The sequence below is a fragment of the Tenrec ecaudatus genome, chromosome 8 (assembly GCF_050624435.1).
Source record: "Tenrec ecaudatus isolate mTenEca1 chromosome 8, mTenEca1.hap1, whole genome shotgun sequence".
Taxonomy (NCBI): domain Eukaryota; kingdom Metazoa; phylum Chordata; class Mammalia; order Afrosoricida; family Tenrecidae; genus Tenrec; species Tenrec ecaudatus.
In genome coordinates this window covers 142,591,849-142,617,345 of record NC_134537.1, presented here as the reverse complement: position 1 = coordinate 142,617,345, position 25,497 = coordinate 142,591,849, and the positions used below count along the sequence as shown (strand labels likewise).

The window sequence follows — 25,497 nt, the reverse complement described above, 5'->3', positions numbered from 1 at the left end:
TTCGTTGTGTCTGTCATAGCGAGCGAGAGACAGGGAGAGAGAGAGAGAGAGAGAGAGAGAGAGAGAGAGAGAGAGAGAGAGAGAGAGAGAGAGAGAGATCGGCAGAGAGAAAGGAAAGGTGAAGGCCGGCCACAGAGGCTGTGGAGTGGCTCTCAGTCAGGTTCTTCAGCTCACAGGATGGCTTTCCGAGGTGACAGGTGGTGGGTGGGGGAGGCCTCACTGCCCAGCAGCCTGCAGGTGCTTCAGCACAGCCTCCTTCAATCCCTGATTGAAGCTGATGCTTGAGTTCTTAGATGATTTCATTTGTCCCTGCTGCTTCCAGCAAGATTTCCTGTCTCTGAGCCTTGTCCAGGCTCCCCGCCCCTGGTGGTGGAGAGCGGTGGGATACAAGCGTGTAGTGGTTAAGAATAGAGACCCTGGATTTCAGTCTTGTCTGGGCGATCTGAACAAAGACTGGTTGGTCTCTCTGCCTGTTGCTTCCTCTGTGACTCAGGTGCAGTCATAGCGCCTGCACACGGGGGTCTGCGAGGCCGGAGAAGGCTGAGAGAAGGCGCTGACTCTCCTTGTTTGGGGAGACTGGCCCTCAGCCGAGTCACTGCGCTGGGGCTGGGCCTTTCAAGCCTTCTGGGGACTGAGCCTTCACTGGTCTTTCCCTCCAGGTGGTGGACTCCCGCTCGCTCAGGACAGATGCCCTCGTCGGGGAGTTCCGGGTAACTGTTTCACCTGCCTTTCTGAGATCCAAGTTGGGTGGAGGACTTGGGGGGAAGGTGTGAGGGGCTGGCACTCTGCTAGGTCCATCCTCCTGGGCCTGGGCAGAGTTGTGGGATTTGAGGGATCATCTTAGGTCCTGCTCTCACCGGGACTCGGGGCTGGGGAGTGGGGTCCAGAGGTGACTCTTGGTGGCTTCGGGACAGTAGAGCACCTGCCAGGACTGTTGCCTTGTCTGGAGTGAGTGGCCCATTGCGACTGTGCGCGTCAGCTCAGGGGGAGGTAAGGAAGGGCATGAGGCACCACTCGTGACGCCCGTGTGTCAGCTCTGACCTGTGCCCCACGGAGTCCACCGTGGCTGCTGTCCCCTAAGCAGGTCTCCGGACCTTTCTTCCGAGACACCACTGGTGCGCCAGAACCAGCACCTTTGGTTTTGCAGCCCCGAGGGCCAGCCACATGCACCACCCAGAGATGTATGACACGAAGGAGCTAGCATTTGGGATCCGAATGAGATTTTAAAGTGGCTTTTTATCAATTTCCCTATGTTTGAGCCTTCAAGCATTTATCCTAAAAGAAAGACAAGGCGCAGGCTTATTTTAACCTGCCACCACCATCCCAATAAAAACCCCCTGGGAGCCCACGCAGCACTGTGGGCAGAGCATTGGGCTGCTAACTTCAAGGTCAGTGGTTCGAATCTACCAACTGCTCCATAGGAGAGGGATAACACTCTCTCTGCTCTGGGAAAGATGGGCAAGTCTTGGAAACCCCAGGGGGCAGGACTGTGCCCTGTCGGGCGGGTCACGATGAGTTGGAATTGCCTCCACTGCAGTGGGGTTGGCTTGGTGGTCTCTGGGAAGCAGTCACCTGGTAGAACACTGAATCTGTTTGTCTAGAGAAGCAAGCTGTACAGAGAAGCCCTCCGGGCTCTGTGGGTTCCACAGTTCGAACCCACCAGCTGCTCCAAAGGGAAAAGATGAGGCTGAATGTGTCTGTAAAGAGTTGCAATCTCGGAAATGGACTGGGGCAGTTCTACTCTTTCCTGTAGGGCCACGGGGAGTTGGAATTGACTGGAAGCATTGGGTCTGGCTGGGGGTTTCTGTAAAGAGGTGGCTTCAGTGGTGTCAGCCTGTAACCAAAAGCACTTTAACAGTGTTTTGGTTCTCCAACCTTTGAAACACACTATTGTGCTGTAAATCCAAGGGCTGAATTATTTTATTTTCCCCTCCTTATAAAAACAATGTATGCTTTTTTAATAGAAAAATTATAAAGCACAGGAAAGAATAAAAAGGTTGGTGGGTGGGGGAGGGAAGGAAATCACCCAAGTCTCTCACCCAGGGGGAGCACTGTGACTATTCTGTTATATTTTCTTTTCTGTGCATAAGTTTGAAGGGCCCTGGTGGTGTGGAGGTTACTTAGGTAACCTCTAGGTCAGCAGTTCAAACCCACCAGCCGTCCTGAGAGAGCAAGCCAGGGCTTTCTACTACCGTAGTTACAGTGTTGGAACCTCACGGGGTAATTCTACTCTATCCTGTAGGGGCGCTGTGGGTCAGAATGGGCTCGATGACCGTGAGATGCATAGACTTTATCAGATGGCGCATGAAAACTCATTCTACGCTCTTTCCTCAAAATACTTTCTGATGACCATATTCCCCATGACACCAAATGCTCTTCCAAATCGGGACTACCAAGGCATTGTAGACGGCATCAGAGTTTGCTAGCCTGTCAGGTGCAAGAGCCTGACCCGAGTCTCCTCTCTTTGATTTCAGATGGACGTGGGGACCATCTACCGAGAGCCCCGTGAGTTGAGTTCTCACCCCTGGGTCCACCCCCTTGTGTTCTGGTTTTGGAGGCTACTTTCACCCTTCCTCCCTGGGGGCTTTAGAGTTGAGAAGAGAGGGGTTGATCTCAATGGTGAGAGTTATACAGGTGCTTTTTTTTTTTTTCATGTGCCAGGTAAAGCAGGTTCTCAGGAAGGTCACCTCTCACCTGTGCCTACAGTTGGTCCAAGGCAAGGGTGCTAAATCTGGAAGGTCCAGAGCAAGGGGTCTGGAGTCTGGGGGCCCCTCAAGGACAGGCCACTTGGGTGATGAGTCTAGGATTTCTCCACATCCTTATTTCTGTCCTGGTCTGACTTGGAGGAACTGCCTTCTAAATACACTTGACCTTGATAACCTCCAGGAGAGATTTCTGTTCATAGTGCTGACTCTCCACTATGTGAGCACGGAAGGTCCCAACTAGTCTAGAATTTGAGTATTTTCCAGTGTCCCCATGGTGGGTCCTCTAACTCACCCACAGATGGGCTCCTTCCAATTCTGGGGCTACCTCTGCATACCCCCTCTTTTAGGACATGCCTATCTCAGGAAGTGGCTGCTGCTCTCCGATCCTGACGATTTCTCCGCTGGAGCCAGAGGCTACCTGAAAGCGAGCCTTTGTGTGCTGGGGCCTGGGGACGAAGCTCCGGTGAGTATACCCTCACGGTGCCTTGCCCAGCGCCAGGAGGCGGAGACGCCAAACAGACAAACATAAGCCGAAATGCTAGCATCGTGACCTTTTCCTGATTTAAAAGAATACATGCTGATTATGAAAAATGTAGACTATGTGGAAAAGTATCAACAAAGCCCAGATTAGTCATACTTCTATCCCTCAGAGACAGTTGTTTATTTTTTATTTTTTTTGAGACAGTTGTTTTTAAGACCTTGTTGCTTATCCTTCCAGAAGGATATGCATATGTATTTTCCTTTGTGCAAAAAAAAATGAAATTGTCTACATATACACATACATACGCACATATATACACATTATATATATGAGGGGGTACCCCGCAAAACATGCTCATTTGTTTTTTTTTGATCCAGGGGGATTGTGCCTTTGGAATTTGTTCCACCAGGTCAGACTCTTAATCTAACTTTCTATTTAGAGGTTCTGAAAAAAATTGCATAACAGTGCCCAACAAAAAAGGCCTGATCTGTGCCAGATGGGGGCCTGTTTTTGCCACCATGACAATGCACCTACTCGCGCAGCCATCTCAGTGCGCCAGTTTTTGGAAAAAATTGACATGCCTCTCTTGCCTCAGGCACCTGACTCACCTGACCCTGCTCCATGCCACTTCCTTTTGTTTCTTCGAATGAAGAGGGCCAGGAAAGGACAGCGATTTGCTGATGTAGAAGAAGGGAGGGGAAATAAATGAGGGAGGTGCTGTCAGCCAGCCAGACAGAGGACTTTGAAAAATGTTTCCAAGACTGGAATCGCGGATTCGACAAATGTATTTTCAAAATAATTTTATTGGGGGCTCATACAACTCTTATCACAATCCATACATACATCAATTGTGTAAAGCACATTTGTATATTCATTGTCCCCATCATTCTCAAAACACCTGCTCTCCGCTTAAGCCCCTGGCATCAGCGCCTCATTTCCCCGCCCTTCTTCCCCGCCCCCTCATGAACCCTTGATAATTTACAAATATTATTTTTCAACAAATGTATTAAGCCTAATGGAGAGTACTTTGAAGGTGATAAGATTGTTTTGTTTAAAGAAATGCATAGCTTGGGGAGTGGGAATCGGTTGGTTTTTTTTCCGGTACCTCCTCGTATATAATGATGAATGCAATCAGATTGCTTTTCAGTCGAGATGGTGCATTCCTCTTGACATGACTGTAGATGAAGTTCTAAGTCAGAGGTCAGGAGAGAATGCCGAAGGCCTTAGGAGCCCGAGCGACATCAGCATCTTTGCACAGAGGAGCCTGTGCCTGGGCCGCCAGATGGCTGTCTGAGCTGGACTGTGTGTGCGACAGGCGAAGGCCTCCAGCAGGTGTACTTCCATCGATCCTGCGCAAGCCCGTGAGGCCTGCAGGCGGTCGCTGCGGACAGCCGGGCAGCCGAGGACGCTAAGTCCGGGGCAGAAGGGGCAGAGCGCTCAGTGCCACACCTCCAAAGCGCCCGGGAGCGGGTCAGGGGAAGAGGGCGCAGCATGGTGCTCAGGAACCACGTTGGTTGGCTTCGCAGCTGGAGCGGAAAGATCCCTCCGAAGACAAGGAAGACATCGAAGGCAACCTGCTCAGGCCCACGGGTGTAGCCCTTCGCGGAGCCCATTTCTGCCTGAAGATCTTCAGGGCGGAGGATTTACCACAGAGTGAGTATGGCGCCCTCTACCTGCGGGGCGGAGAAGCTGAGTATGGCGCCCTCTACCTGCGGGGCGGAGGAGCTGAGTATGGCGCCCTCTACCTGCGGGGCGGAGGAGCTGAGTATGGCGCCCTCTACCTGCGGGGCGGAGGAGCTGAGTATGGCGCCCTCTACCTGCGGGGCGGAGGAGCTGAGTATGGCGCCCTCTACCTGTGGGGAGGCCCCCAACTGCAGTGTTAAAACACATGCCTGGTGCAACCCTGCCCCCCACTTTCCCAAAGGGGGCGGGGGTGGGAAAGCTCAGAGGCAAACAAAGACAGGAAAGAAGGAGCAGGGAGGAAGTGGGAAGAGGGGTGGCGCATTGAGGGGGTTGCAGCCCATGCTGTGAAACTAAGTGTCTAATTGTCCAGTGGAAACCCAATTGGCTCTGTAGACGTCCAGCTAAACGATAATGAGAAGTAAAACCCCAAAGGATGGGGGGCAGTAGTCCATGAGGTAGTGGAAAACAAACAAAAACACGCGATAAACAATCTGCGCTTACTGACTGTGATTAGGTGGACGTGAGACTGCGTGAACTCCTAAAGGGACTTCCAAACGCCTGACCATGTGTCGATTCCGGCTCATGGAGGAGCCCTGTGGGTCCCCAGGCTGTGGCTCCATGGGAGTCGAAAGTCCCGTTCGTCTCCCGAGGCGCAGCTGGTGGGCTCAGTTGGCTGACCCTGTGCTAAATAGGGAGAGTGGAGGATTTTCACATTGCATTGTTTGTACTGCTTTGTAAGTGGAAATGAAAACGGAAGCTATGAGTACATAGAATAGACACTCTCTAACTGTTGTAGACATCGGTTAGTGTCTGAGGGGGCTTCAAAAAGTGTGAGGAAAAATCTGTACTCTAATTTCCCGCCAACTTTTTGAAGCCCCCCCCCCAACCTCATAGAACGTCAATACATCTATATAAAAACACATGCAGAGATGAACTGGGACCGTCAAACATCTGACTCAGTGCAGCATCAATTCCAACTCTAAAAACCGGAAGGGACTGACCATTTGAGCGCTTTGCCCTCCCTGGGCTAGTGGATCTCAAAGCAGGTGTCAGACGCCAAACGGGCAATCACACCAATGCCCAAGGCCCTTTCTGGCTGCTTACTGCCTTCAGCAGGAAAGGTGTCTAACCAGCCAACCAGCCCGGCAGCCTACAGAAGTCTTGGGGGAGCCGAGGGAACACGCTGCTGGGGGGCCGGTGCTCGCAGATGGGGAGGCAGACCGGGAGGTGGAAGGCCGGGTTCAGAGATGGGGCATCAGGTGGGTGGTGACTGGCGTGTGCCCCTCCCCAGTGGATGACGCCGTGATGGACAACGTGAAGCAGATCTTTGGCTTTGACAGTAACAAGAAAAACTTGGTGGACCCCTTCGTGGAGACCAGCTTTGCAGGGAAGATGGTAAGAAGCCAGGATGTGGCTGGTAGGCTCTCGTGGGGCGGGGAAGCGGATAACCTGGCCGACTGATGTCCGGTGGCTGGGCTGCAGGGTGGAGAGAGGTGCATGCACTGCCTCCAGAGGTGAATGAGCACAGGGTTGTGTGTGTGTGTGTGGGGGGGGGGGGTGAATGAGCACAGGGTCGTGTGTGTGTGTGTGTGTGTGTGTGTTCCTAGATGAACAAACCAGAAAGGGCTGCTCCTTGGGCAGCTGTGGGCAGGTCTGCTGGGGTATCAGAGGCAGCTCCATACGGGGAATGGACACAGGACAGACAGAAAGGACAAGGGGCGAAGGGTTTGGGAGAGAGTGAAGCAACAGCATCAGAGTCCTATCTCTACACAAAGGGGAACATTTTCTAAGCATTTGAGTGAAAAACAAAAGCACAGGAATTATTTTAAAAGTTGTGCTAGAGAGAGGTGCCTGTGGGGAGCCCTCTTTTCCTTGTAGCCTCCCCACTGCCCAAGGGCAGGGCTACCCCTCTTTCCATATTAAGCTCTGCTGATTTCTGTGGGAGCTGGGGGGACTTCCTCTCGCCTCCTCCTCACCGACCAGTGCTCCCAGTGGGTGTCAGGTCTGGGGGCCCTGCATGTTCCATCCACCTCCTTGCTGTGGGGGTCTCTCTGGGGTGCAGTGAGCGCCAACTCCACCCTCCACTCCGGTGCTCCCTGACCCCCTCTCCCCTTTACCAGGCAAGATGTCCGTTTCCAGGAACGGGTCTCTCCCGACCTGTTCAAAGTTTGTGAGATGGAGCCTCACCCTCCTTGCTTCTAAGGAGTGCTCTGGCCGTACTTCTTCTAAGACAGACGTGTTAGTCCTCTTGGGGCCCCTGGTATTTTCCGTATTCTTCGTCAGCCGCACAGTTCAGACGAGTGGATTCTTCCTTAGCCTTCCTTATTTAGTGTCCACCTTTCACATGTACGGGGCGGTCGAGAATACCTTAGTCCTCAAAGTAGCATCTTGGCTTTTCAATGCTCTAAAGAGGTCGTGTGCAGCAGATTCACTCAGGGCAATGCAACGATTGATCTCTTGACCGCTGCTTCCACGAGCATTGAAATCCTTGACAACTTCGATCTTTCTTCATTGATCACGGTGTTGGAGGAAAGTGGATTTGAACCTGAGCTAGGTGGCCTGAGGCGGAGGGAGCAGTCCCCTTTGTTCCTGAGGGAGGTGGGAAGCCAGAGGCTACAGGTAGGCGGCATCACAGACACCTGGATAGGAATTTAAATAATTAACACAGAAAGGCAAGGGTGGTGATGGAGGTGGTGTTGGGTCCAGAGTCCTGATCCGTTGTACCCAGTGAGCTACTAACTGAGAGGTCAGTGGTTTGAATCCACCAACATCTTCTCAGGAGAAAGAGTAGGTTGCTGACTTCTGTAACTATTTAAAGTCTGGGAAACCCACAGATGCAGCTCTCCTTTGCCCTGTAGGGGTCTGAACGGACTGCGTGGCAGTTGCAAAGGAGCCGTGGTGGCGCAGTGGTGAAAGCACTCCCCCACTAGTTGAAAGGTTGTAGGTTCGAACTCACTGGCTGCCTGGGGGGAGAAAGATGAGGCTCTTTGTGTCTCAAAGGTCACAGCCTGGGAACCTCCAGGGCTCGATCTCAGTCTGGCGGCCTTGCTGTGAGTTGGCATCGACACCACAGGAACGGCTTGGTTTGTTTCTGCAGTTTTCCAAGTCCTTTCTCTCAGTCTCTTCTCAAAGCATTCTGGAAAGAAGCAGGGAAGCCTGCCTCATTCTTTAGGAGCAGATTCCCTCAAGTCCAGGGAGAGGATCTGCCGGTTGGGTGGGGCAGGTTCAGCGTTTCCCTAAGAATTCAGCCACCTGGACTAAGCATACCTCCTCTGCCTGCTACCTGGGGTCTGGACCTCCTCTTTTATATTCTTTCTCTCCCTCCCTTTATTCGCGATCGGTGTGCATATATGATTTTGGAAAACTACAGAGAGGAGAAAATAAGAGGACCCGAGAACACCCTGCAGAGCTTCTGCACGGAGCCTCGTCATGCCCTTTGTGGGTGGCGTGGGTGATGGCTGCTCCAGAGGGCCCTCTTGTCTGGGATCTACTCGAGCAAATCGCCAGGCCTTCTCTCTGTGGGCCGACCTTTCAGTTAGCTGCCAGGCAGTTAACCCTGGCACCACTAGGGATCCTTATGCACGTATCATAGACACACCCACCCAACCAACTCAGTGCCCTGGAGTCAAAGCCAACTACTCACAGCCCAGAGCACAGGGCAGAACGGCCCTCGTGGGTACGGGAGTAGAAAGTCCTTTCTCCCTCAGAGCGGCTGGTGGTTTCGGATTGTTGACCTTGCAATCAGCAGTCCCAAGAGGACCCACTACACCACCAGGGCTCCTCATATATATGTATGTGTGTATACGTATATGTATATTTATATATTAGATACCTTTCTCTCTCTCTCTCTCTCTCTTTACCAGCTGTGCTAGGCCCAGGTGACTAGAGAAACAAATCCAGAGACACTCGTGTGTAAGCGAGAGCTTTGTATTCAAGAGCAATTGTATATTGAGAAAACATCCCAGCTTAGTCCATATATCCGATATTAGCCCATATGTCCTATACTGGTCCATAAATTCTTCTTCAGACTCACGCAGCACTCACAATGATGCCCAATGCGGGAAGAACACAGGCCGGTGCATGGAAAGTCGTGTGGATCCAGTGGCAGTGCAAGGATCTCAGAGCTGGTATGGGTCTCCACGTGGCTCCTCTAGCTCTCTGAGTGTGGCCTCAACCGGAAGGTGAAGGAGTGGAGTATAGCCCATCTCCAGGGAGAAAGAGAGGGAGTTCCCAGAATCCTCATGAGAGGGCCACACCTACAAGGTGTGGCGTGTTTGACAGGCTAGACGCCACCCCTAATCAAGTGGACATGAAATTATGTAACTACAATGCCCTCTATTGTGATTGGGGCCACAGTTTCCGGAGCCCATGCGCTTTCCCTTGAAGAACTGCAGATTGCATTTCGTGACACTGTAGTCCTCAGGAGTGGCAGCACTGTCCCTGACATCCTGTGTCATCCCTCCTCCCCCAGTTCTGTTCCAAGGCCAGAGAACCAGAGACAAGTTCAACCCACACCCACCCACTAGTGTGGCCATTTAGATCTCCCAGTTGTTAATGTTCTGCCCCGTCCCCCGTCTCTCTCACCGTGCAAGCACATCGCTAGTTTCTCCCTGACCTATTTGAACCTTCGCTGCAAACCGAGACATTTTACACCTGAAGTTACAGAGGTTTTCTTTCGGGACTGCAGCACCCTTTTGGGGAGGGAGGAGAGTAAGAGGGGGAGGGGGGAGGAAGAGACAGCAGGGAGGGAGGGAGGGAGGGAGGGAGAGAGAGAGAGAGAGAGAGAGAGAATCCTCATACCACAATAATGTTCTCACCCCTAGGTAATTGGCTTATACCCCTATTAATCTATCCTAATGTCTGAGACTGGCCCGCATACTTTTCCTCCATCTCATCTCAATGGATGCCTTTTAGAGCTAGTTTTTTTTGGTTCTGACCAAGATCCAACCAGAACGCATGCCCTGCACTGCTGCGTCTGCTTCCCCTCCCACGGAGGGGCATTTCTGAAGCGCCCGGGCACTGTCCACGATCTGCAGGGCTAGAGATGTGGTCCGACCCGACCGATCCAGACGAGCTCTTTTGGCAAGCCTGCATCCCGTGCGATGCTCTGTCCGTCTTAAGGCATCGGAAGGGCAAGCAGTCCTGTCCAGCTGTCTGCTCCCTGGTGAGTGGCCGTCTGGCCTTTGGTTCAGGGTGTCTCCAGAGCTCTCTGCTGTGAAGCGCTCACTCCTCTTGGCGACGAGCAAGCCCCTGTGCCTGAGGACCCCACACAGCCCTAGTCGCCTGTCCCCTGCACCCTCTTACCTAAAGGCGTGTGGACTTGCCTGACTTCGTCCTTATGTTTGGGGCCGCAGCATGGTGGGTTTCCAACGATCTATCTTTGCCGCCTGCCAGGTTTGAAGGACGACCCCCTCCCTGCTCCTGTGGGTGTGATTATGGCCCTTGGGGAGGCTGGTGGCGCAGTGGTCGTGTGCCCGGCTGCTCCCAGGGGCCCTGAAGGGCGGTCTGCCCTGACTGTGAGTTTGGAGTCATTCACAGGCACACCGCCACCACCCACTTGGACCCTGTAGTTTTTATGGATTCATTGTGTTAGGATCTGTCATTCTTTAAAAAGCAAACTATTATGATTGATTGAAAATTAATACATCATTCCATAGTTCATCACGTCGAGCAGAACGGTCCATTTGCTACCACAACCAGTTTCCAAGGAATTCTTATCCACATGGACACCTTGGTATTGTCTCCCCTTCACCCCACTTCCACTACTGTCCCCCCCCCCCCACACAATCTCTTATTCTACTTTGCTATCTCTAGAGGCTCATCAATCCTGGGCTTCATATACTGATAAATGAAAAAACATATGACACAACTTCAAGAGGGTGACTCCCAATGACCTAACTCCTGAGATAGCCTCTAATATGTACAAAGAAACACCAACCAAAACAACACAAACCCAAAACGCAGGAAAATTTGGAAACCAGATCAGGCGCAGCATGTTTCATAGGGGGATATGCTGACCAAGTTTTAAGCGGCACTGGTCTTTGATGCTCAACCCGAATGCGCTGTGTTTAGTACCCACTCGCAATTGTGGACAGAGGAGCTCACTGCAGGCTTATTTCCTACGTCGTGTCACAAGCGTATCTTGGGCTTCCGCTGTCATCCATCGCCTTCTGCGAACCAGATTCTCACAATGGAGGCTCTGATACAATCCCCTCCTTCGACTTTGGCTGATGAGCTTCATAATCCTCTGGTGACTGATGATGGTGTGCTTCTTCCATGTGGACTTAGTTGACATCTCACTTAGATGGCTGCTTGTTTGGAAACAAGCCTTTAAGACCCCAGACGCTGTTTTATCCAACCTCCGGCACCATCTAACTTCTTCACCATCTTTTGCTGTAGCACCTGTCTCCTCTGTGTTCCTTCCTGAGGGCGAGCATCGAGCAGGGATATGACGCAAGAACTTACTGTTCTTAAGTTGGAGCTAGGATTTTGTGTGAGCCCCAAACCATTCCTGGATCTCTGTTGTTCTTGCGGTTGCTCTTTGTATTTGATCTTGCTTGGGCATTAACACAGATGCCCTGTCATTGTTCTGCTCAATCGCAACGTCAAGCAGAAGCGTACCATCGCTTCCAGGATCAATTTCCAAACATCCTGTTTCTTCCTGGGTTCGTTGACATCGTCTCCCTTTTATGCCCCCTCTCACCTGCAATCCCACCCCCAACCCCATCCTCGCACCTTGATACCCTTGTTTACTTGCTGTCCTTGTAGGTTTATCAATCCTGGGCTTCAAAAAATAGAAAAACTTATCACACCGTCAAGCGGGCAGCCCCAATGACATAGCCCTCTTATATGCATCCTAATATGAACAAACAAAAACCATATGACACAGAATGACCCTCGCCAGTGTGCTAGGATAATACATATCTTAATATACCACACAGGGCATTGATGTAGCAAGACCTCATTTGTTTGCCGACCAAGAGCTCACCAATCACGGTGCGGCTTTCTTCTTCTGTAGACGTCATGTATTTCCTGGCTCCAGCCCTCAAGTTCTAGGTACATCTGAGGTAAAGTCCACTTCACCCAGTGGCGTTTCCGCACAGGAGATCCGTCACGCTTGTGTTTGATGCACAAATGACCCTGACCTTGGCTATGTAGGGACCCCTTCATGCCAGCAGGTTTCCCCCCTAGAACCCTGCATGGGGTCTCGGTGGGAAGGTGTGTGCGGAGGGACACTCACCCTCCCGGAGGTGTACCTGGTGGGTGCAGACCCTGAACCAAGTGCAGGCTTTGGTTTGGGCTCAGGGTCGAGGCTCGCTGCCCTGCCTGAGTCTGGCTGCAGGGGCCGGCCAAACACAGAGGCTGGTGCAAGAAGGCCAGAGGAAAGCGGGAAACGTGCAGGCTGGACGGCCAGCTGTCAGGAAAGGTGTCGGAGTGGGGGATCAGACCAAGGCAAGAGGTGACATTAAGCTGATTGGTGCAGCGATACCCCCATTCTCCCTCTCCAAGGAAGAGAGATGCCGCCAACACATTCCCCCTGGGAAGCTTCAGTTCGATTGACCTTCTCTGGTGGCCCCCAGACCTCATGTCCTCTCCCTGGGGTCGTTGTCCCCCTTTCTGCCTGCACCACTCTCCCCCTGCCACCACGTGTCATGATTTTTCATGACGCTCTGATCTGAAGACCCCAATCCCAACCTGGCTCTCTTTGCATTTCTTTTTATGGACACTTGGTGGCGCCACGGTCTAAGATGACAGCCATCCTTAATTTAGACAAGTTCCTAAGGGGCTTGAAGAGAGGATGTATGTGCGTGTGCATGCGTGCGTGCGTGCTGCACTGTGGAGGCAGCTGTGGCCATGGCAGAGGCCTGCATGTGGCAAGCAGCGGCCCTGCCCCAGATCTGACGCAGGGCCTTCGACATCGGGCACGGACTGCCGGGGCATAACCTGCACCTTCTCATGGGGGCAGCTCTACCCTGCCCTGTGGGTCCCTCTGAGTCAGAATCGACTCGATGGCAGTGGGTGTGGCAGTGGTTCTCATTCCAGGGCATTGGAGGCAAGGTGGGGGCAGGGCCCCCAGCAGTGTCTAGTTAGAGACCTTTCTTTTCAAGTTGCTGCTTGCCTACCTAAGTTTTGATTCGGTAAGGGGCCCTGATGATATAGAGGGTAACTTGCTGGGTGCTAAGCGCAAGGTCAGTAGTTTGAAACCATCATCTGCCCTTCGGAAGAAAGATGAGGCTTTGTACTCGTGTAAAGATTGGCGTTCTTGGAAACCCACGGACGGTCCTCCTCTGTCCCACAGTGACACTCTCCGTTGGAATCGACTCCGCAGGGAGTTTGAGAACACACTTATGGGATATATGATATGCTTAGCATAGCTACCTACCGATCAATGGATCGATCAATCTGTTCTCTTGAAAAAAATCTCCCTCCACTCTGTCCCCCAACCCAACAACCTGTCCATGCATTGTCTTTCCTGATCATTTTGGGCCATTCTGGTTTCACTAGGCACACACGGGCAAATATGATGATATTAGAGATTCCCCCACTGTTCCTAACATGTGGTGGCACCTTATGTCCATAGCTACGCGTCTTGTTTCCCTCACGTTGTAACATAACCTGGAGAAAACTCTGTACCAGCATGTGAGAAGATAGGCTAGCTAGACTGTAGTTGTGGCCAGCAGAATATGAGAGGTCACTTCTTGTGGCCTCGGCATGTGGCGGTCAGACTGTAGTGCTTTTGTGAGTCTGCTGGGTGGGAAATGGTGTCACTTTAGTTTTAAGGGGCCCTGGTGGGGTCGTGGTTATGCATTGGGCTGTGATCTGCATGGTTGGCAGTTCGAAACTGCTAGCAGCCCTGTAGGGGTAAGACCGGGCTTTCTAGTCCTGCAAAGAGTTAGTCGTGGAAACTACAGGGGCAGCTCTGCCATGTCCTGCAGGCTCACTGTGAGTCGGCCTTGCTGGATGACAGAGCGCGTGCGTGTGCGTGGTTCTGTCTGTGAAGCTTTCATGCTGAGTGGTCTGAGCATCTTTCCATCCATTTCTCAGCCCCCTCTTCCCCTACCCCTCTCTTTGATAACCCAGCGCCACATTCCTGCTCGCAGTATTTGCCTGGCTTTTTGACAGGTGACGGGGCCCAGGGGCTGCACGCGCATTTGATGGAGGAATGAGATCTCTGATCTCAGCTGGCTGCTCATTGCATGAGAGAACATTCAGCGAAGGGCCCCGAGCAAAGGGCCCAGAAGAGGGGCTGCTGCTGAACGTTAGACCTGCCACCCTCATGGGTGCTCTAGATCTGAGCCGTCTTACCTGCTGCTCCAGTGTGTGTGTTTGCATGTATATGTGTGCGCGCATATGAGCGCATGGGTATGTGAATGTGTGCTCGAGTGTGTACGTGAGTGTGAGTGTGTGTGAGTATGTGAGTGTGCATGAATGTGTGTGGAGTAGCATTTGTATGTGAATGTGTGTATAAGTGTGTGCATGTGTGTGAGAGTGAGTGTGCACGAGAGTAATGTGCATGAGCGTGCGTGTCTGTGAGTGTGTGTAAGTGTGCATGTGCATGTGAGTGCGTATATGTGTGTTTGAGCATGAGTGTATGTGTGTTTGTGGTGTGGCGCCCCTTGTGGACTCCGAGGGCACCGTCAGCACATGAGCAGTGAGGTTGCCTGGTTTGGGGCAAGGCTGAAGGCAAGCCCTGTGTGGCTCATGGGGTTTGTATCCTCCCTGACGGTGCCTCTCACTCTGAGAAGCAGGGCATGACTTAGTCCTAGTCTCCCACTGCCTGCCCCCATGTCCAGGGCTCCAGCCTCCCAACGTGGCAGGCAACCTGGGCTGATGGGCAAAGGGAAGAGCTGCAGGCTGGAGGCTCCTGGGAAGGTCCGTCTGGATGCAGGGGCTGCGGCCATGAGGGGAGGTGGGGGGATTTCCAGCAGGCTGCCACATTGTCCTCCTCCCCAGCTCAGGGCACGACTTACCATTGACCTTGGTCTCTGCCATTTTCCAGTGTGTGAGCCATCCCCACCGGGACCTGGGGGTCCCCTTCAGGGATGAGTGGCCTCTGGCTGGTGCAGTAGTCCCCAATGGCCCCAGAGTCCCTGAAGCTGGACCTGCCTGTCCTTTGTGTCTTGTAGCTCTGCAGCAAGATCCTGGAGAAGACGGCCAACCCTCAGTGGAACCAGATGGTCACGTTGCCGGCCATGGTGAGAACCCTCGCATGACCAGGGTCCTAGCGGCTCTGGGTGTCAGGGCTCAGGGTGCCTCTCCTTGCCCAGACCTGACCCCTCTGCCTACAGCCTTCTGCTTGGAGGAGGGGTGTGACGTTCTCCCAAGGCCCCGCTCCTGACGTGTCTCTCCCTTGCCCTCAGTTCCCCTCCATGTGTGACAAGATGAGGGTCCGTGTCATAGACTGGTGAGTCCTGCAGATGGGGCTGTCGGTGTGAGGGACACAGGGTCATGTAGTCGGAAGAAGTTCTGGGACTTTGCTGCATGAGGGATGTATTTCAGGTGGGCTGATCTTCCTGGGGAGGTTGGGCAGGAGGGGGTGTGGGCTGCTCCTGGGACCATCCCTCACAGCCTGCTCACGAGGCGGGACGTCTGCCTGTCGGTTGGGGTGAGCGGGGCACAGCCAGAGGGCTCTCAGGGGTCACAGGAGGGGCTGGGGCAGCTTCCTGAAGGCACCCCTGGGCATGGGGTGGTGGGGACCAGGTGAGTCCAGTGAAGAAAAGGGATCACGAACAAGGTCTCAGAGCTGGAAAGAGTGCATCATCTGGGAGGATGGGTCATGAAGCCCCTGGGGGGCTGGTGGGCAGGGTTGAGCTGGTGCGGGGCTGGGGGAAGGGCCAGGGTGCCCAAGGAGGGGTCAAGGAGGAGCCACGGGCACTGGAGAAAAACAGCATCTGTCCTCATGTGGGCCGAGGCTTCCCAGCGTGGCGTGAACTGTTAACACACTCGGCTGGGAACCACCAGGGTGGAGGCGGGAGCCCCAGATGTGCCTCAGAAGAAAGACCTGCCTGTCTTCCCAGTTGCACAAAACACACTTGGGTCGGTAGGCATCAGAATCAACTGGGCAGCAACTAGTTTCTCGGGCTGACACTTGCCAGCAACCCCTTGTGCCAGGCTGGGTGCCTAGCTGGCCCTTCGCCCTCTCCGTCACACTCAGACTTCAATGACAGACGCAGGAGAAGGGTGGAAGCCTGAGTGACCTGCCTGAAGGGACACTCCCAGGAAGGGGCCACCCCCTGCCTGCCACTCCCGAAGCCCGTGCCTGTGACCCCTGGGCGGTGCTGCCTCCCCGATGGGTGACCTCTCCCACAGTCGGAGGGCTGTGAGGGGCTGACACGTGTGGGCCCCGGGATCTGCCATACGTCATGCTTTCCAAAAAGAGAGAGCTGTCCTCTCTCTGCCCCCAAACAGTCCTGGCCGTGCGGTTCCCCAGCGTGTTCTTCTTTGGTCTCGGGCCCTTGGCACCCCCGACTAGGAGGCTAATGAGAGAGCAGGGGAAAACCCACAGACCACAGAGCCATGGAGTGTGTGCCAGTTCCCCAGGCCTAAAGAAAACAGCTTGTGAGAATTAGAGGCGAGGAGCGGGAACAGCGAGCAGGGCCAGCGAGAGAGAGGCTTCTGGGGCCCTGACCACCGGTATGTACCGCCGGGCAGCGGTTTGGAGAGGGGGCGTCCTTGACGTCTGCAAACCATCTCTTCATTCCAGCTCCCGGTGTGTGTGTGTGTGTGCGCACACGTGTGGGTGTGCGTGGTGCTGGCCCTGGGCCATTGGCGGGTGCGGTGGGGCATCTCTGGGCGCGGGCGCATGTCCGTATGTCTCTGCGTGCGCGCCTGTCCTTCCTCGCCCGGGCCCTGGCGCTGTGTCGAAGGCGTCAGCATACTGTACAATCCAAACATATGACAGAATCGGGCGGTTGCATTTCTGGTTTGGGTTGAAGTGGCATTTTTATTGTGAATCTATTTTCAGACTTGCTGTATTTTCCAATAGCAACCCCAAGCCCCTGAACCCAACTCTTGGCCAAAATGCTTTCTGCCACTGTGAGTTCCTACCCAGAAAGTACTTTCTTCCCAGAAAAGGCAGATCAGCGTCTGTCAGTACCTGGGTGGTGGGGATGCGATCTAGTCCCTGGTGGTCCCTTCTCTGCCGCTGAAGCTTCCGGTCAGCGCTTTAGATGTGATGTTCTGCCTAAAAGGCAGAGGCCCCCAGAGGGGCTGCAGTTGCTAGCAGTCCCCCCCCCCAATTTCACGGTGACCTTTGCACCCCATAGGGTTTTCCCAGTCGGATTTGGGAAGTCAATGGCCAGGCTTTTCTTCGTAGTCCCTCTTCATTTGGAAGCGCTGCTGAAACCTGTCCAGTCCTGTAACAACACACAAACCTCCCCCGGGCTGCACGGGAACCTAGGTCTCCCAGAAGGAGGGCGACCATGCTATTGCTCCCCTGCCCAAACGACCCACGCGGAAAAACCAAGCCCTTTCCTGGCCTACCTGCCTTTCCCGATTCAGTGCGCTCACAGCCTGAGCTTCAACAACTCCCCAAGAGCCAGCCTTTCCTGAACCCTGGTCCGGAAGGACGTGCACACCGTCCGCTCTCTGGCGGCGTTGATTTCATTGTCAGGTGACCAAGGGGCTTTTGGCTTCCCAGGTCTGGCGGACGCACTGGACCAGTGTCCACCCCTGGGCTGACCAGTCACACTTCTGAATGTTACCCCGTGGTCCTGACAGTCAGAGCCACAGAGTCAGCCTGGGGATGTGGGGAGGCAGGGACAGCAGGGGAATTTGGCAGAGAGACCCCAGCTGGGCTGCCTCGGGCTCAGATGCCTCAGCCCCTGGACGCCCCTCCCAACATGCTCCTAGCATGGAGAGAGGGCCTCAGGGGGTGTGGGAGTCAGAGGGGGAAGGCGGCGGGAGAGCCCATCTAGCCAGTTCTCACCCTCACTCTGCAGGCATGCTGGGTAAGGTGATGCTTCCTGGCCGGAGGACATGTGTTGGACACATTGCCATAGCCGTGGCCTCTCCCCTGTAGATACGGGGTCGTGCTGTGTCCTTGTGTGCTGCTGATGGTTGATCCCCACTCATCTCGACCCCAGGGGGCAGTGGGGATGGCCACACAGGGCCTGCAAGGCTGTAACCCTGCTCAGAACCAGATGGCCTCACCTCTCTCCTGTGCTGCCCTTGGTGGTCAGCGGCCAGGCTAGCCAGGGTGCCACCAGGGCGCCTTACCCACTGGTAAACCCCCCCACCCCCGATTGCCACTGAGTTGGTCTTCGAGACTCTAAGTCTTTCTGGGAGCAGACAGCCTTTTCTTTGTACCGAGGAGCAGCTGGTGGGTTAGAACTTCCAACCTCAAAGTTAGCAGCCCAAAGCCAGCCGGCATTACCCCCCTCCCCGGATCCAAAGATAATCATAGCATCTCCTCTATGCCCACAGGTTTTCAGACCCGGCCAGATGTCCCCTAGGGGTCAAACCACCCTGACCAGCACCCACTGGTCAGTCCTGGGAAGGGAGCAGCAGGGCGAGGCGGTGGAAGTTCCGGTTTCACATCGGGCATCTGGCCTCAGATCCCAGCCGCACCCTCTGGGGAAATCACTCCACCTTCCACCCTTGGTCCCTTTTGCGAAGCTGGGGTGATGTGGCACCTCCCCTTCAAGGAAGTGGTGCAGATTCAATGAGCTGAATTATGTGAAGACACAGTGCTTAGCACTCTGTAAGACGAACCAGAAGAACTCACTGACATGGAGTCATGCTGAGTCCATGCTGACTGGGGTTCTGAGACTCTCACTGTGGACGGGAGTTTTTCTCCTTTGGAGCTGCTGGTAGTTTTGAACTTCTGACCCTGTGGACTGCAGCCCAGCCCCAAACCACTACACCACCAGGGCTCCCTCTGGTTCTTTGAAAGTGCTCAGCAATGTGAACCCCTGGGGCTTCCGGGAGAAGACAGACTAGGAAGGAAGGCCTGGCTGGAGTGTACTCCCAGCAGCCAGCAGTGCAGACCCGCTGGGTCACGCCGCCGAGCAGTCTGGCCGTGAGGCGGGGCCTGCCCTGTCGCACATGGCTGCTGCAACCACAGCGCTGCTGTTGGGAGTCCTTTCCCAGAGGGGTCCACCCAGGACTGGTTAGCCGGCAGAGCGGGGAGGGCAGAAGTCTTCCTCTGCGTGGCTGGCAGGACCCCGGACACCCGGTTTCAGCCTGGTTCTGCCCCTTCCTCCTCCGCTGACCTTGGAAAGGTCCTCTAGGGCTCTGAACCCCGGCTTCCTCCTCGGTGAGGCTGAGGTGGGGGGAGAGTACCTGTCTGTCAAGGCTGTTTCCAGGATCCCGTGTGATCCAGGAGGTTGTCATAAGCGTCCATCAAGTTGGGGGACAGACTGCAGGAGCGGGGCATGAGCACCAGGTCGGTTGAGACATGGCCTTGGGGGTAGTGTCTGCGCAGTCACCTGTTTCTCTCCTGGACGGGGCTATTTCTCTAGCCCTTGAACTGTTCCCGCTGCCCGGCCTGGCCTTGGGCCTCCACACTCCAGCCTCTCACCCTGATGCTGATGGTTGGCAACTGGAGGAATGCCCTTGGGGGAACTGTTGACAAAGCACCCTTGCCGATCTCAACGTCTGGGGGATCATGTCTGGAGGATCACGGGTTCCAAAAGCCTCAGCCTCAGCCCCTCTCTGTCCCCTTGCTTTAGGGACCGCCTCACTCACAATGACATCGTGGCCACCACCTACCTGAACATGTCCAAGATCTCTGCCCCTGGAGGAGAAATCGAAGGTAAGTCCCGCCCCTGGCCTGTCGGGCGCCCCAGCTCTCTCCAGTCTCAGCCCTCTGGTGTGAGACTTGACCCTCGGGGCAGGGCTGTTGGGGAGCGTGACGTCTGGATTCGCCACACCTCAGATCGTACCAGGGGCCACAGCCACGCCATCCACTGGGTTCTTCATGGGCCACTTGAGCTCTCTATGGAGTATTAAGAAGTAATCCATATTTAAAAAAATTTGAAATAGAGGATCTGAAAAAGGGCTACACATTTACTAAGGACATTATCCATAAACTGACTCCCAGGCAAGAAGATATTGTGAATATTCAGGGGTCTTTCTGTACGAAAGGAGCCCTAGCGATGTCATGAGTTATGAATTGGGCTGTTAACTCCAAGGTCCGTAGTTTGAGACCACCAGCCACTCCTCAGGAAAAAGATGAGGCTGTCTACTCCCGTAAAGAACGACAGCCTCAGGAACCCACAGGAGCAGTTCTACCCTCTCCGTCAGGGTCGCTATGATTCAGATTTGACTCGATGGCAGCGAGTTTCTGAATGCATGCATGTGTGGATGCACACACACACACATCTACATAATTAAAAGTGTTTCAAAATTGCTTTCTGCCAGTTGGCCATTCAACGTCGATGACTTTTTATGGTATTAAATATGCTTTAGCAATATTAATTAAACATCATTTTATTGGGGGCTCGTACACAATCCACCCATCCATCCGTTGTGTCAAGCACATTTGTACATTTGTTGCCATCATCATTCTTAAAACATTTACTTTCTACTTGAGCCCTTGGTATTAGCTCCTCAGTTTTTCTCCTAGGGGTTTTCTGCATTTTAATCCAGGAGCTTTGTAAGGAATCATTTTGTACCTGAATCTTTGGACAACCCATGATTTTCTTCCCGGGTCGATCACCCGGAAGTGGAATGGCTGGGTCAAAGGACCTGGCCATTTCAGAAGCTCGTGCTTCATGAAAGGTGGCGGACGCGGACACTGATTCCTCTGAAGCCTGTGTCTGGGCACCTTCCCCAGAACTGCACTGAAAAAGAGCTTTGCGCGTCAGATGGGAAGAAACGGCGTCTCATCTTTGCCGTCATTCGCTCTCTGGTAGCTGGTGAAGTTGCGATGCAGTTTCCCTGTGATTTCCATCTCACATTTGCGTTTTTGCCTTCGTCCCCTCTTAATTCTGTGCACACTGCTCACACTCTTAGGCCGTGCCGCCGAGGTGGTCCCACTGTTGTTTCCAGTGGTGTTTGTTATTTCTGCGTGTGTGTGGACGTGATCATTTTCTCAGCCATGTAGACGTGGCACGTGATTTTCTGCAATCTCCTTTTATCATTGGACAGCTTTGAAGCAGAGCTGTTTACATTTCTTACATAACCAAATCTGTTAGTGCTTTGCCCAGTGAATAAGGCAGATAGACAGACAATATCCCTTTCTCAAAGTTGTTTTTCGGTGGTACCAACACTACACACTGACAAGTACTTCCCCTGTCTTTGAAATGGTGCATTATCAGCGACTAAATATTCTCTAGCCTGTTTCTGGAATTTCTGTTTTCTTCAGTGGTGAGTCTCCTCAGGTCTGGGTATCTGGGATATGCTGGCTCTGTAAAATTAATTGGAAAGATTTAAAATCTTCTCCAACATCTGGAACAGTTTATATAACATAGGAATATAATCTTTTGAGGGTTTGGAAGAATTCACCCATAAAACCATATGGGCTGGGTGCCCTTTTCAGCGGGTGTAGTACTAGCTTTATAAAAACATTTTCAACTTCTCCTATGATCATTGTTATTTTTAGCCTGTTACTTTGTTTCTGTCCCAGTAAATTTCGATAATCTATACTTTCCTAGAAAAGTGTTCTTTCCATTGAAGCCTTCTAGTTCATTTACCTACTGTCTTGAAGACCAGTCTTTCATAATCCGAGCGGTTCTCTCTACCTGCCTGTCTCCCTCGTTGCTAGGCGGGCTGTTGAGTGTTCTTTCTCTCTTCTGGGTTAGCATTGTTAGGGACTTGCCTACTTGAGTGGGCTTTGCCGAGAATCAGTGTTTGTGGTCATTAATCATTATGATATTTCGGTTGCCTCCCTACTTCTTTATTCTGTTTCATCATTCCACTCTGCAACTTCCTTTAGACTCACTTTGTTATCTCCATTTTTAGCTTTCTAATTAATTTCTCATGATTATTAAAAATCCCATCTGGGGTTGCTACAGCTGGCAGTCAACTGGGTGGCCATGGGCTGGTTGCCTGGTAAGCAACCACTTTGCTGGTTTTTGAGTTCCTGGCACCCGCCTGCTCTGTCCTGCCCCACCAAGGGGTCATTGCATTTGACACTCCCTCTTAGGTCTTCTCCCTCCATCCCTCTCTCTCTCTCTTGTCCCTTTCTTCTTCCTCCCTCTCTGTTCACTCCCAGGCTTTAGCGCTCCCCCCTCCACTCCTGTGCTCTAGTGAGGGGGGTGTCACATAATTTCCTGGAATTTCAGATGAACCCCTTGCCCCCGCCAGTCTTATCACCTCAGTGGTGCTGCTCTCCTCCCTTTATTTAGTCCAACACACTCTGTGCTGTGTCTCTGTCCTTCTGTGTCTGGTCCAGCCCCTGAGCTGATTCAGACAGCCTGGACCGAGTGCACCCCGGGTAGTACCTTTGCTTCTAGCTTCTCAGACACACTGTTAATGAGAAGGACTTTCAAACACACACAGAAGCAGGGGCATTGCCCACTTTGCACACTTGTCTTTGGCTTCTAGCCCCTCTCTGCCTTTCCGACGTCGTCTCTGGTACGGTTCATTGGTGGGCTTCACAGAGCTGTCTTCCAGCAGGCCGAGGGCAGGGCTCCCCTTGGTCTGACCTTGCGTCTCCTTTCCTGACCCGGGAGCTGCCAGCCCCAGAAGGCAGGCCCCTCACGAAGCACTCATCCGCTTGTGGAAACTGGGCATGGAATAAGGAAGACTGAAGAATTAATGCATTTGCATGTTGGTGCCAGTGGAGAATGTCAGAAAGCACCCGGCCTACCTAAAGAAGGAGCAAACGCTGCCTTAGAAGACGTTCAGCCAGCTTGGCAAAGGAGAGACGCAGCATAGAAGAGGAAGACCTCTGACTAGCTGGGCTGACACTGCAGCTGCCTATGTGGGCTCAGACGGCAGGACAACTGGAAGGATGGCCCAGGACCTGACAGGGTCCTGTTTTCCACAGGGCCACTATGAGTCACGCGGCTAGGCGTCAGCAGCTGCCAGTAGCACCACCGAGCCCGAGACGCAGGTGGAACAGACGGCTGTGCCGAGCCAGTGTGGCCGTGCCCTGCCCAGCCAGAGCTCCTGCGGCAGGGGCCAGTCCCTGTGGAGGTGCAGACCTGCCTGTTTCCTGACAGTTTCACGGGGTTACAGCTGCCGCAGTCATTACCCACCTGACGGAGAGGGTTGACGCTGCCCAGGCTCCAGGGTCCGAGTCCCCTGGCCACCACCAGCCTGCATTGCTGGGCACTTTGTGTCGCCTGGTGAAACTGTGGCCTGCAACGTGACCCCAGGCTGTACGGACGCCGTGCAGCAGGGGAGAACTGCTCTTTAAGATGCTCCAGACGGCGGGCTTTCCTTCTATAAGTCCTTCTGCCGGACGTGAGCCCCCTACCCAGTGCTTCTGGGGGGCCTTTTGCTGCGTCTGTGTGCACAGCTTCAGGGGACATGCAGAAGGAGCCCGGTTGGCCCGCTAGATGGCGCTCAGGTCACGGGGAACTCAGCTGCACGGAGTGGGCTGGTGGGTGGTGCACAGGCTGGGGCGCCTGCTCCGGGTCTCCTTCAGCCTCCCCAGGTGAGTCAGCCGTGGCTGCTCAGGCCAGAGCAGTGGGAATGTTCGGCTGTGATCCCTTGTTCAGGAACAGCTGAGGGGAGCTCACCAGCATGTGCCGGGGCAGAATGCTGCTCTGCCCCGGACCCTCTGACTGTTTGCAGACACCGGGGCGAGGCCCAGCCCAACACTGGGGCCCAGCAGTGTACAGGGGCAGCGGTGCTGGCAGCCCAGGGCCAGCACTGTGCCTGGCTAGGTTTGCTGAAGGAATTATGGAATATAGGAAAAGGGTGTGCTGGGTCTGTGGCTGGGGACCAGCCTGCTCCTGGGCCTCCCTCAGGGCTTTGTGGCCCCTACAGGCCTGTGTTGGTCAGATGGCCACTGGACTGGGGCTCTGTCTGCCACCAGCCTTGGGGCCAGCCTGTGGGTGGGATGTGGAATGAGGCTTCCCAAGAAGCACAATGCAGGTCAGGCCAGTGACCTTGGTCTCATTAGCCTGAGATAACTGGCCAGCCCTGTTTGTAATCATTTGGAAGGAGCTTACCATGGAATCTGTGTCCTTCCTGGAGCCTGCCCCACCTGTCCTGCTGCTGCCCCCGAACACTCCCCCATGGCCAGTGGCCTGGCTCCCCCACTGATGAGAACCTACTCCTGTGGATATGAAAATGGCCATGAACGATGGTTTCTGCATTCCCCAGTTTCTGCCAGCCAGCATTCCTGAGGGGGTGGGTCCCAGGGCCTCAGACACAATCTGCACCTGGGTTTCGCCTGCCTTGCTGCCTTCTGCCTTTGCTTCTTCAGCCACATGTCTCCTCCTCCTCCTCCCCCCACCCCCTCTCTGTCTCGGCTAGTTCTTTCTTCACAATGTTGTACTTAACTCTCAGCTCATGACAATCATGGAGCTTTGGGAAAGCAGTCAAGGTTGTCTCCTGGGAGGAAGAACTCACTGCCATCGAGTTGATGCTGACTCCTAGCGACCTTGCAGGACAGGGCAGAACTGCCTCTTGGGGTTCCCAAGACTGTAACTCTCTCTGGGAGCAGACAGCCCATTCTCTGTCTCTGAGTGACTGCTGGATCCAAACCACCAACCTGGTGGCTAGCACCTCAGTGCGTGGCCCGCTGTGCCAGCAGGACTCCTTCTCCTGGGAGGAGACCCACAGTATTGGAGGTAAAGACAAGGAAGCAGTGATCTTGGCCCCCCGCCCCCAGCGTGTCAAGGACTCCAGGCTGGCTGGTTGGAGAAGGAGCGAGAGAGAAGCTCTGAGACAGGAAGAGGCAGGGACTGGAGCAGCCAAGGAAAAGAACAGGGCGAAGCTCCCCTCCTTGGGGGTGTCTTGCACCATTCTAGCAGGGAGGGTGCTATGTCCAGGGTCTCTGTCCTGGCTTCTCTTATTTCTAGACTCCCTGACTAGCATTTGGAGGCACAGCTAAGCATGCAGACCATGCTCATGGGCACGGTCTGGCCCTGACCACTGAAGGTGGCAGGTGCCAGAAGCCAGAATCCAGGTTTGCTGTTGTGAAAATGCATTGCGCTGCCTCCCCTAGCAGTACTGAATGTCGCCACTAGATGGAGATGTTGTTCCTTGAAACAGCATCTTTCAGGGCCCTTTGGTCTCCAGTGTAAACCTTCTGAGTCCTAGTGCTGGGGTGGGGGGTGGGACGGGGAGGGGGGGGCTCCCTGTCTAGCTGGGCCGTCGGCGTCCTCTGAGCCTTTGCCTGAGCCTGCCCTCGGTTTCCCTCACGTATGTGACAACAACATGGAAAAGCACAGTGTGGGTTGTCACCCCATTCAATGGATCCAGTTGACTCGGGGGCCCACAAACACCACATTGATGCTCCCAAGGCACAGGTGGTGGGAGAGATGGGGGCTCCCCAGGGTGGGGAGGGCTGGGTCTGACTTGGGGTGTGCCATCCAGCCTGGGACGACTTGGTTTGGTTCAGTTCACAGCTGGGCTGGGACGGGGTCTCGCCGGGCCACATCTGTTTTCATCCATCCGTCTACTAACCACACGCCTCCTCGCTGCCCACCCTAACCCCCTTTCCATCTCTTTACGCTTCAGATGACCCTCCAGGTGTGGTCAAGCCTCCTCAAGTCACCGACCGTA

General features: G+C 54.0%; 1 protein-coding gene across 21 annotated transcripts in view; it reads left to right on the top strand.

Annotated features, from left to right (window-relative positions):
- DYSF (dysferlin) overlaps nt 1-25,497 on the top strand; it is a 213,819-nt gene that overhangs the window by 59,187 nt on the left and 129,135 nt on the right. For 12 of the 21 annotated variants that reach the window (XM_075556961.1, XM_075556969.1, XM_075556971.1 and 9 more), the window contains 9 exons: nt 660-710; nt 2,475-2,505; nt 3,053-3,168; nt 4,713-4,839; nt 6,161-6,264; nt 14,997-15,065; nt 15,231-15,274; nt 19,542-19,624; nt 25,453-25,494. In XM_075556961.1, the coding sequence (XP_075413076.1) occupies nt 660-710; nt 2,475-2,505; nt 3,053-3,168; nt 4,713-4,839; nt 6,161-6,264; nt 14,997-15,065; nt 15,231-15,274; nt 19,542-19,624; nt 25,453-25,494 (667 nt within the window). The remainder of the gene's footprint in view (nt 1-659; nt 711-2,474; nt 2,506-3,052; nt 3,169-4,712; nt 4,840-6,160; nt 6,265-14,996; nt 15,066-15,230; nt 15,275-19,541; nt 19,625-25,452; nt 25,495-25,497) is intronic. The other 9 variants (XM_075556967.1, XM_075556977.1, XM_075556979.1 and 6 more) reach the window with 1 other exon arrangement.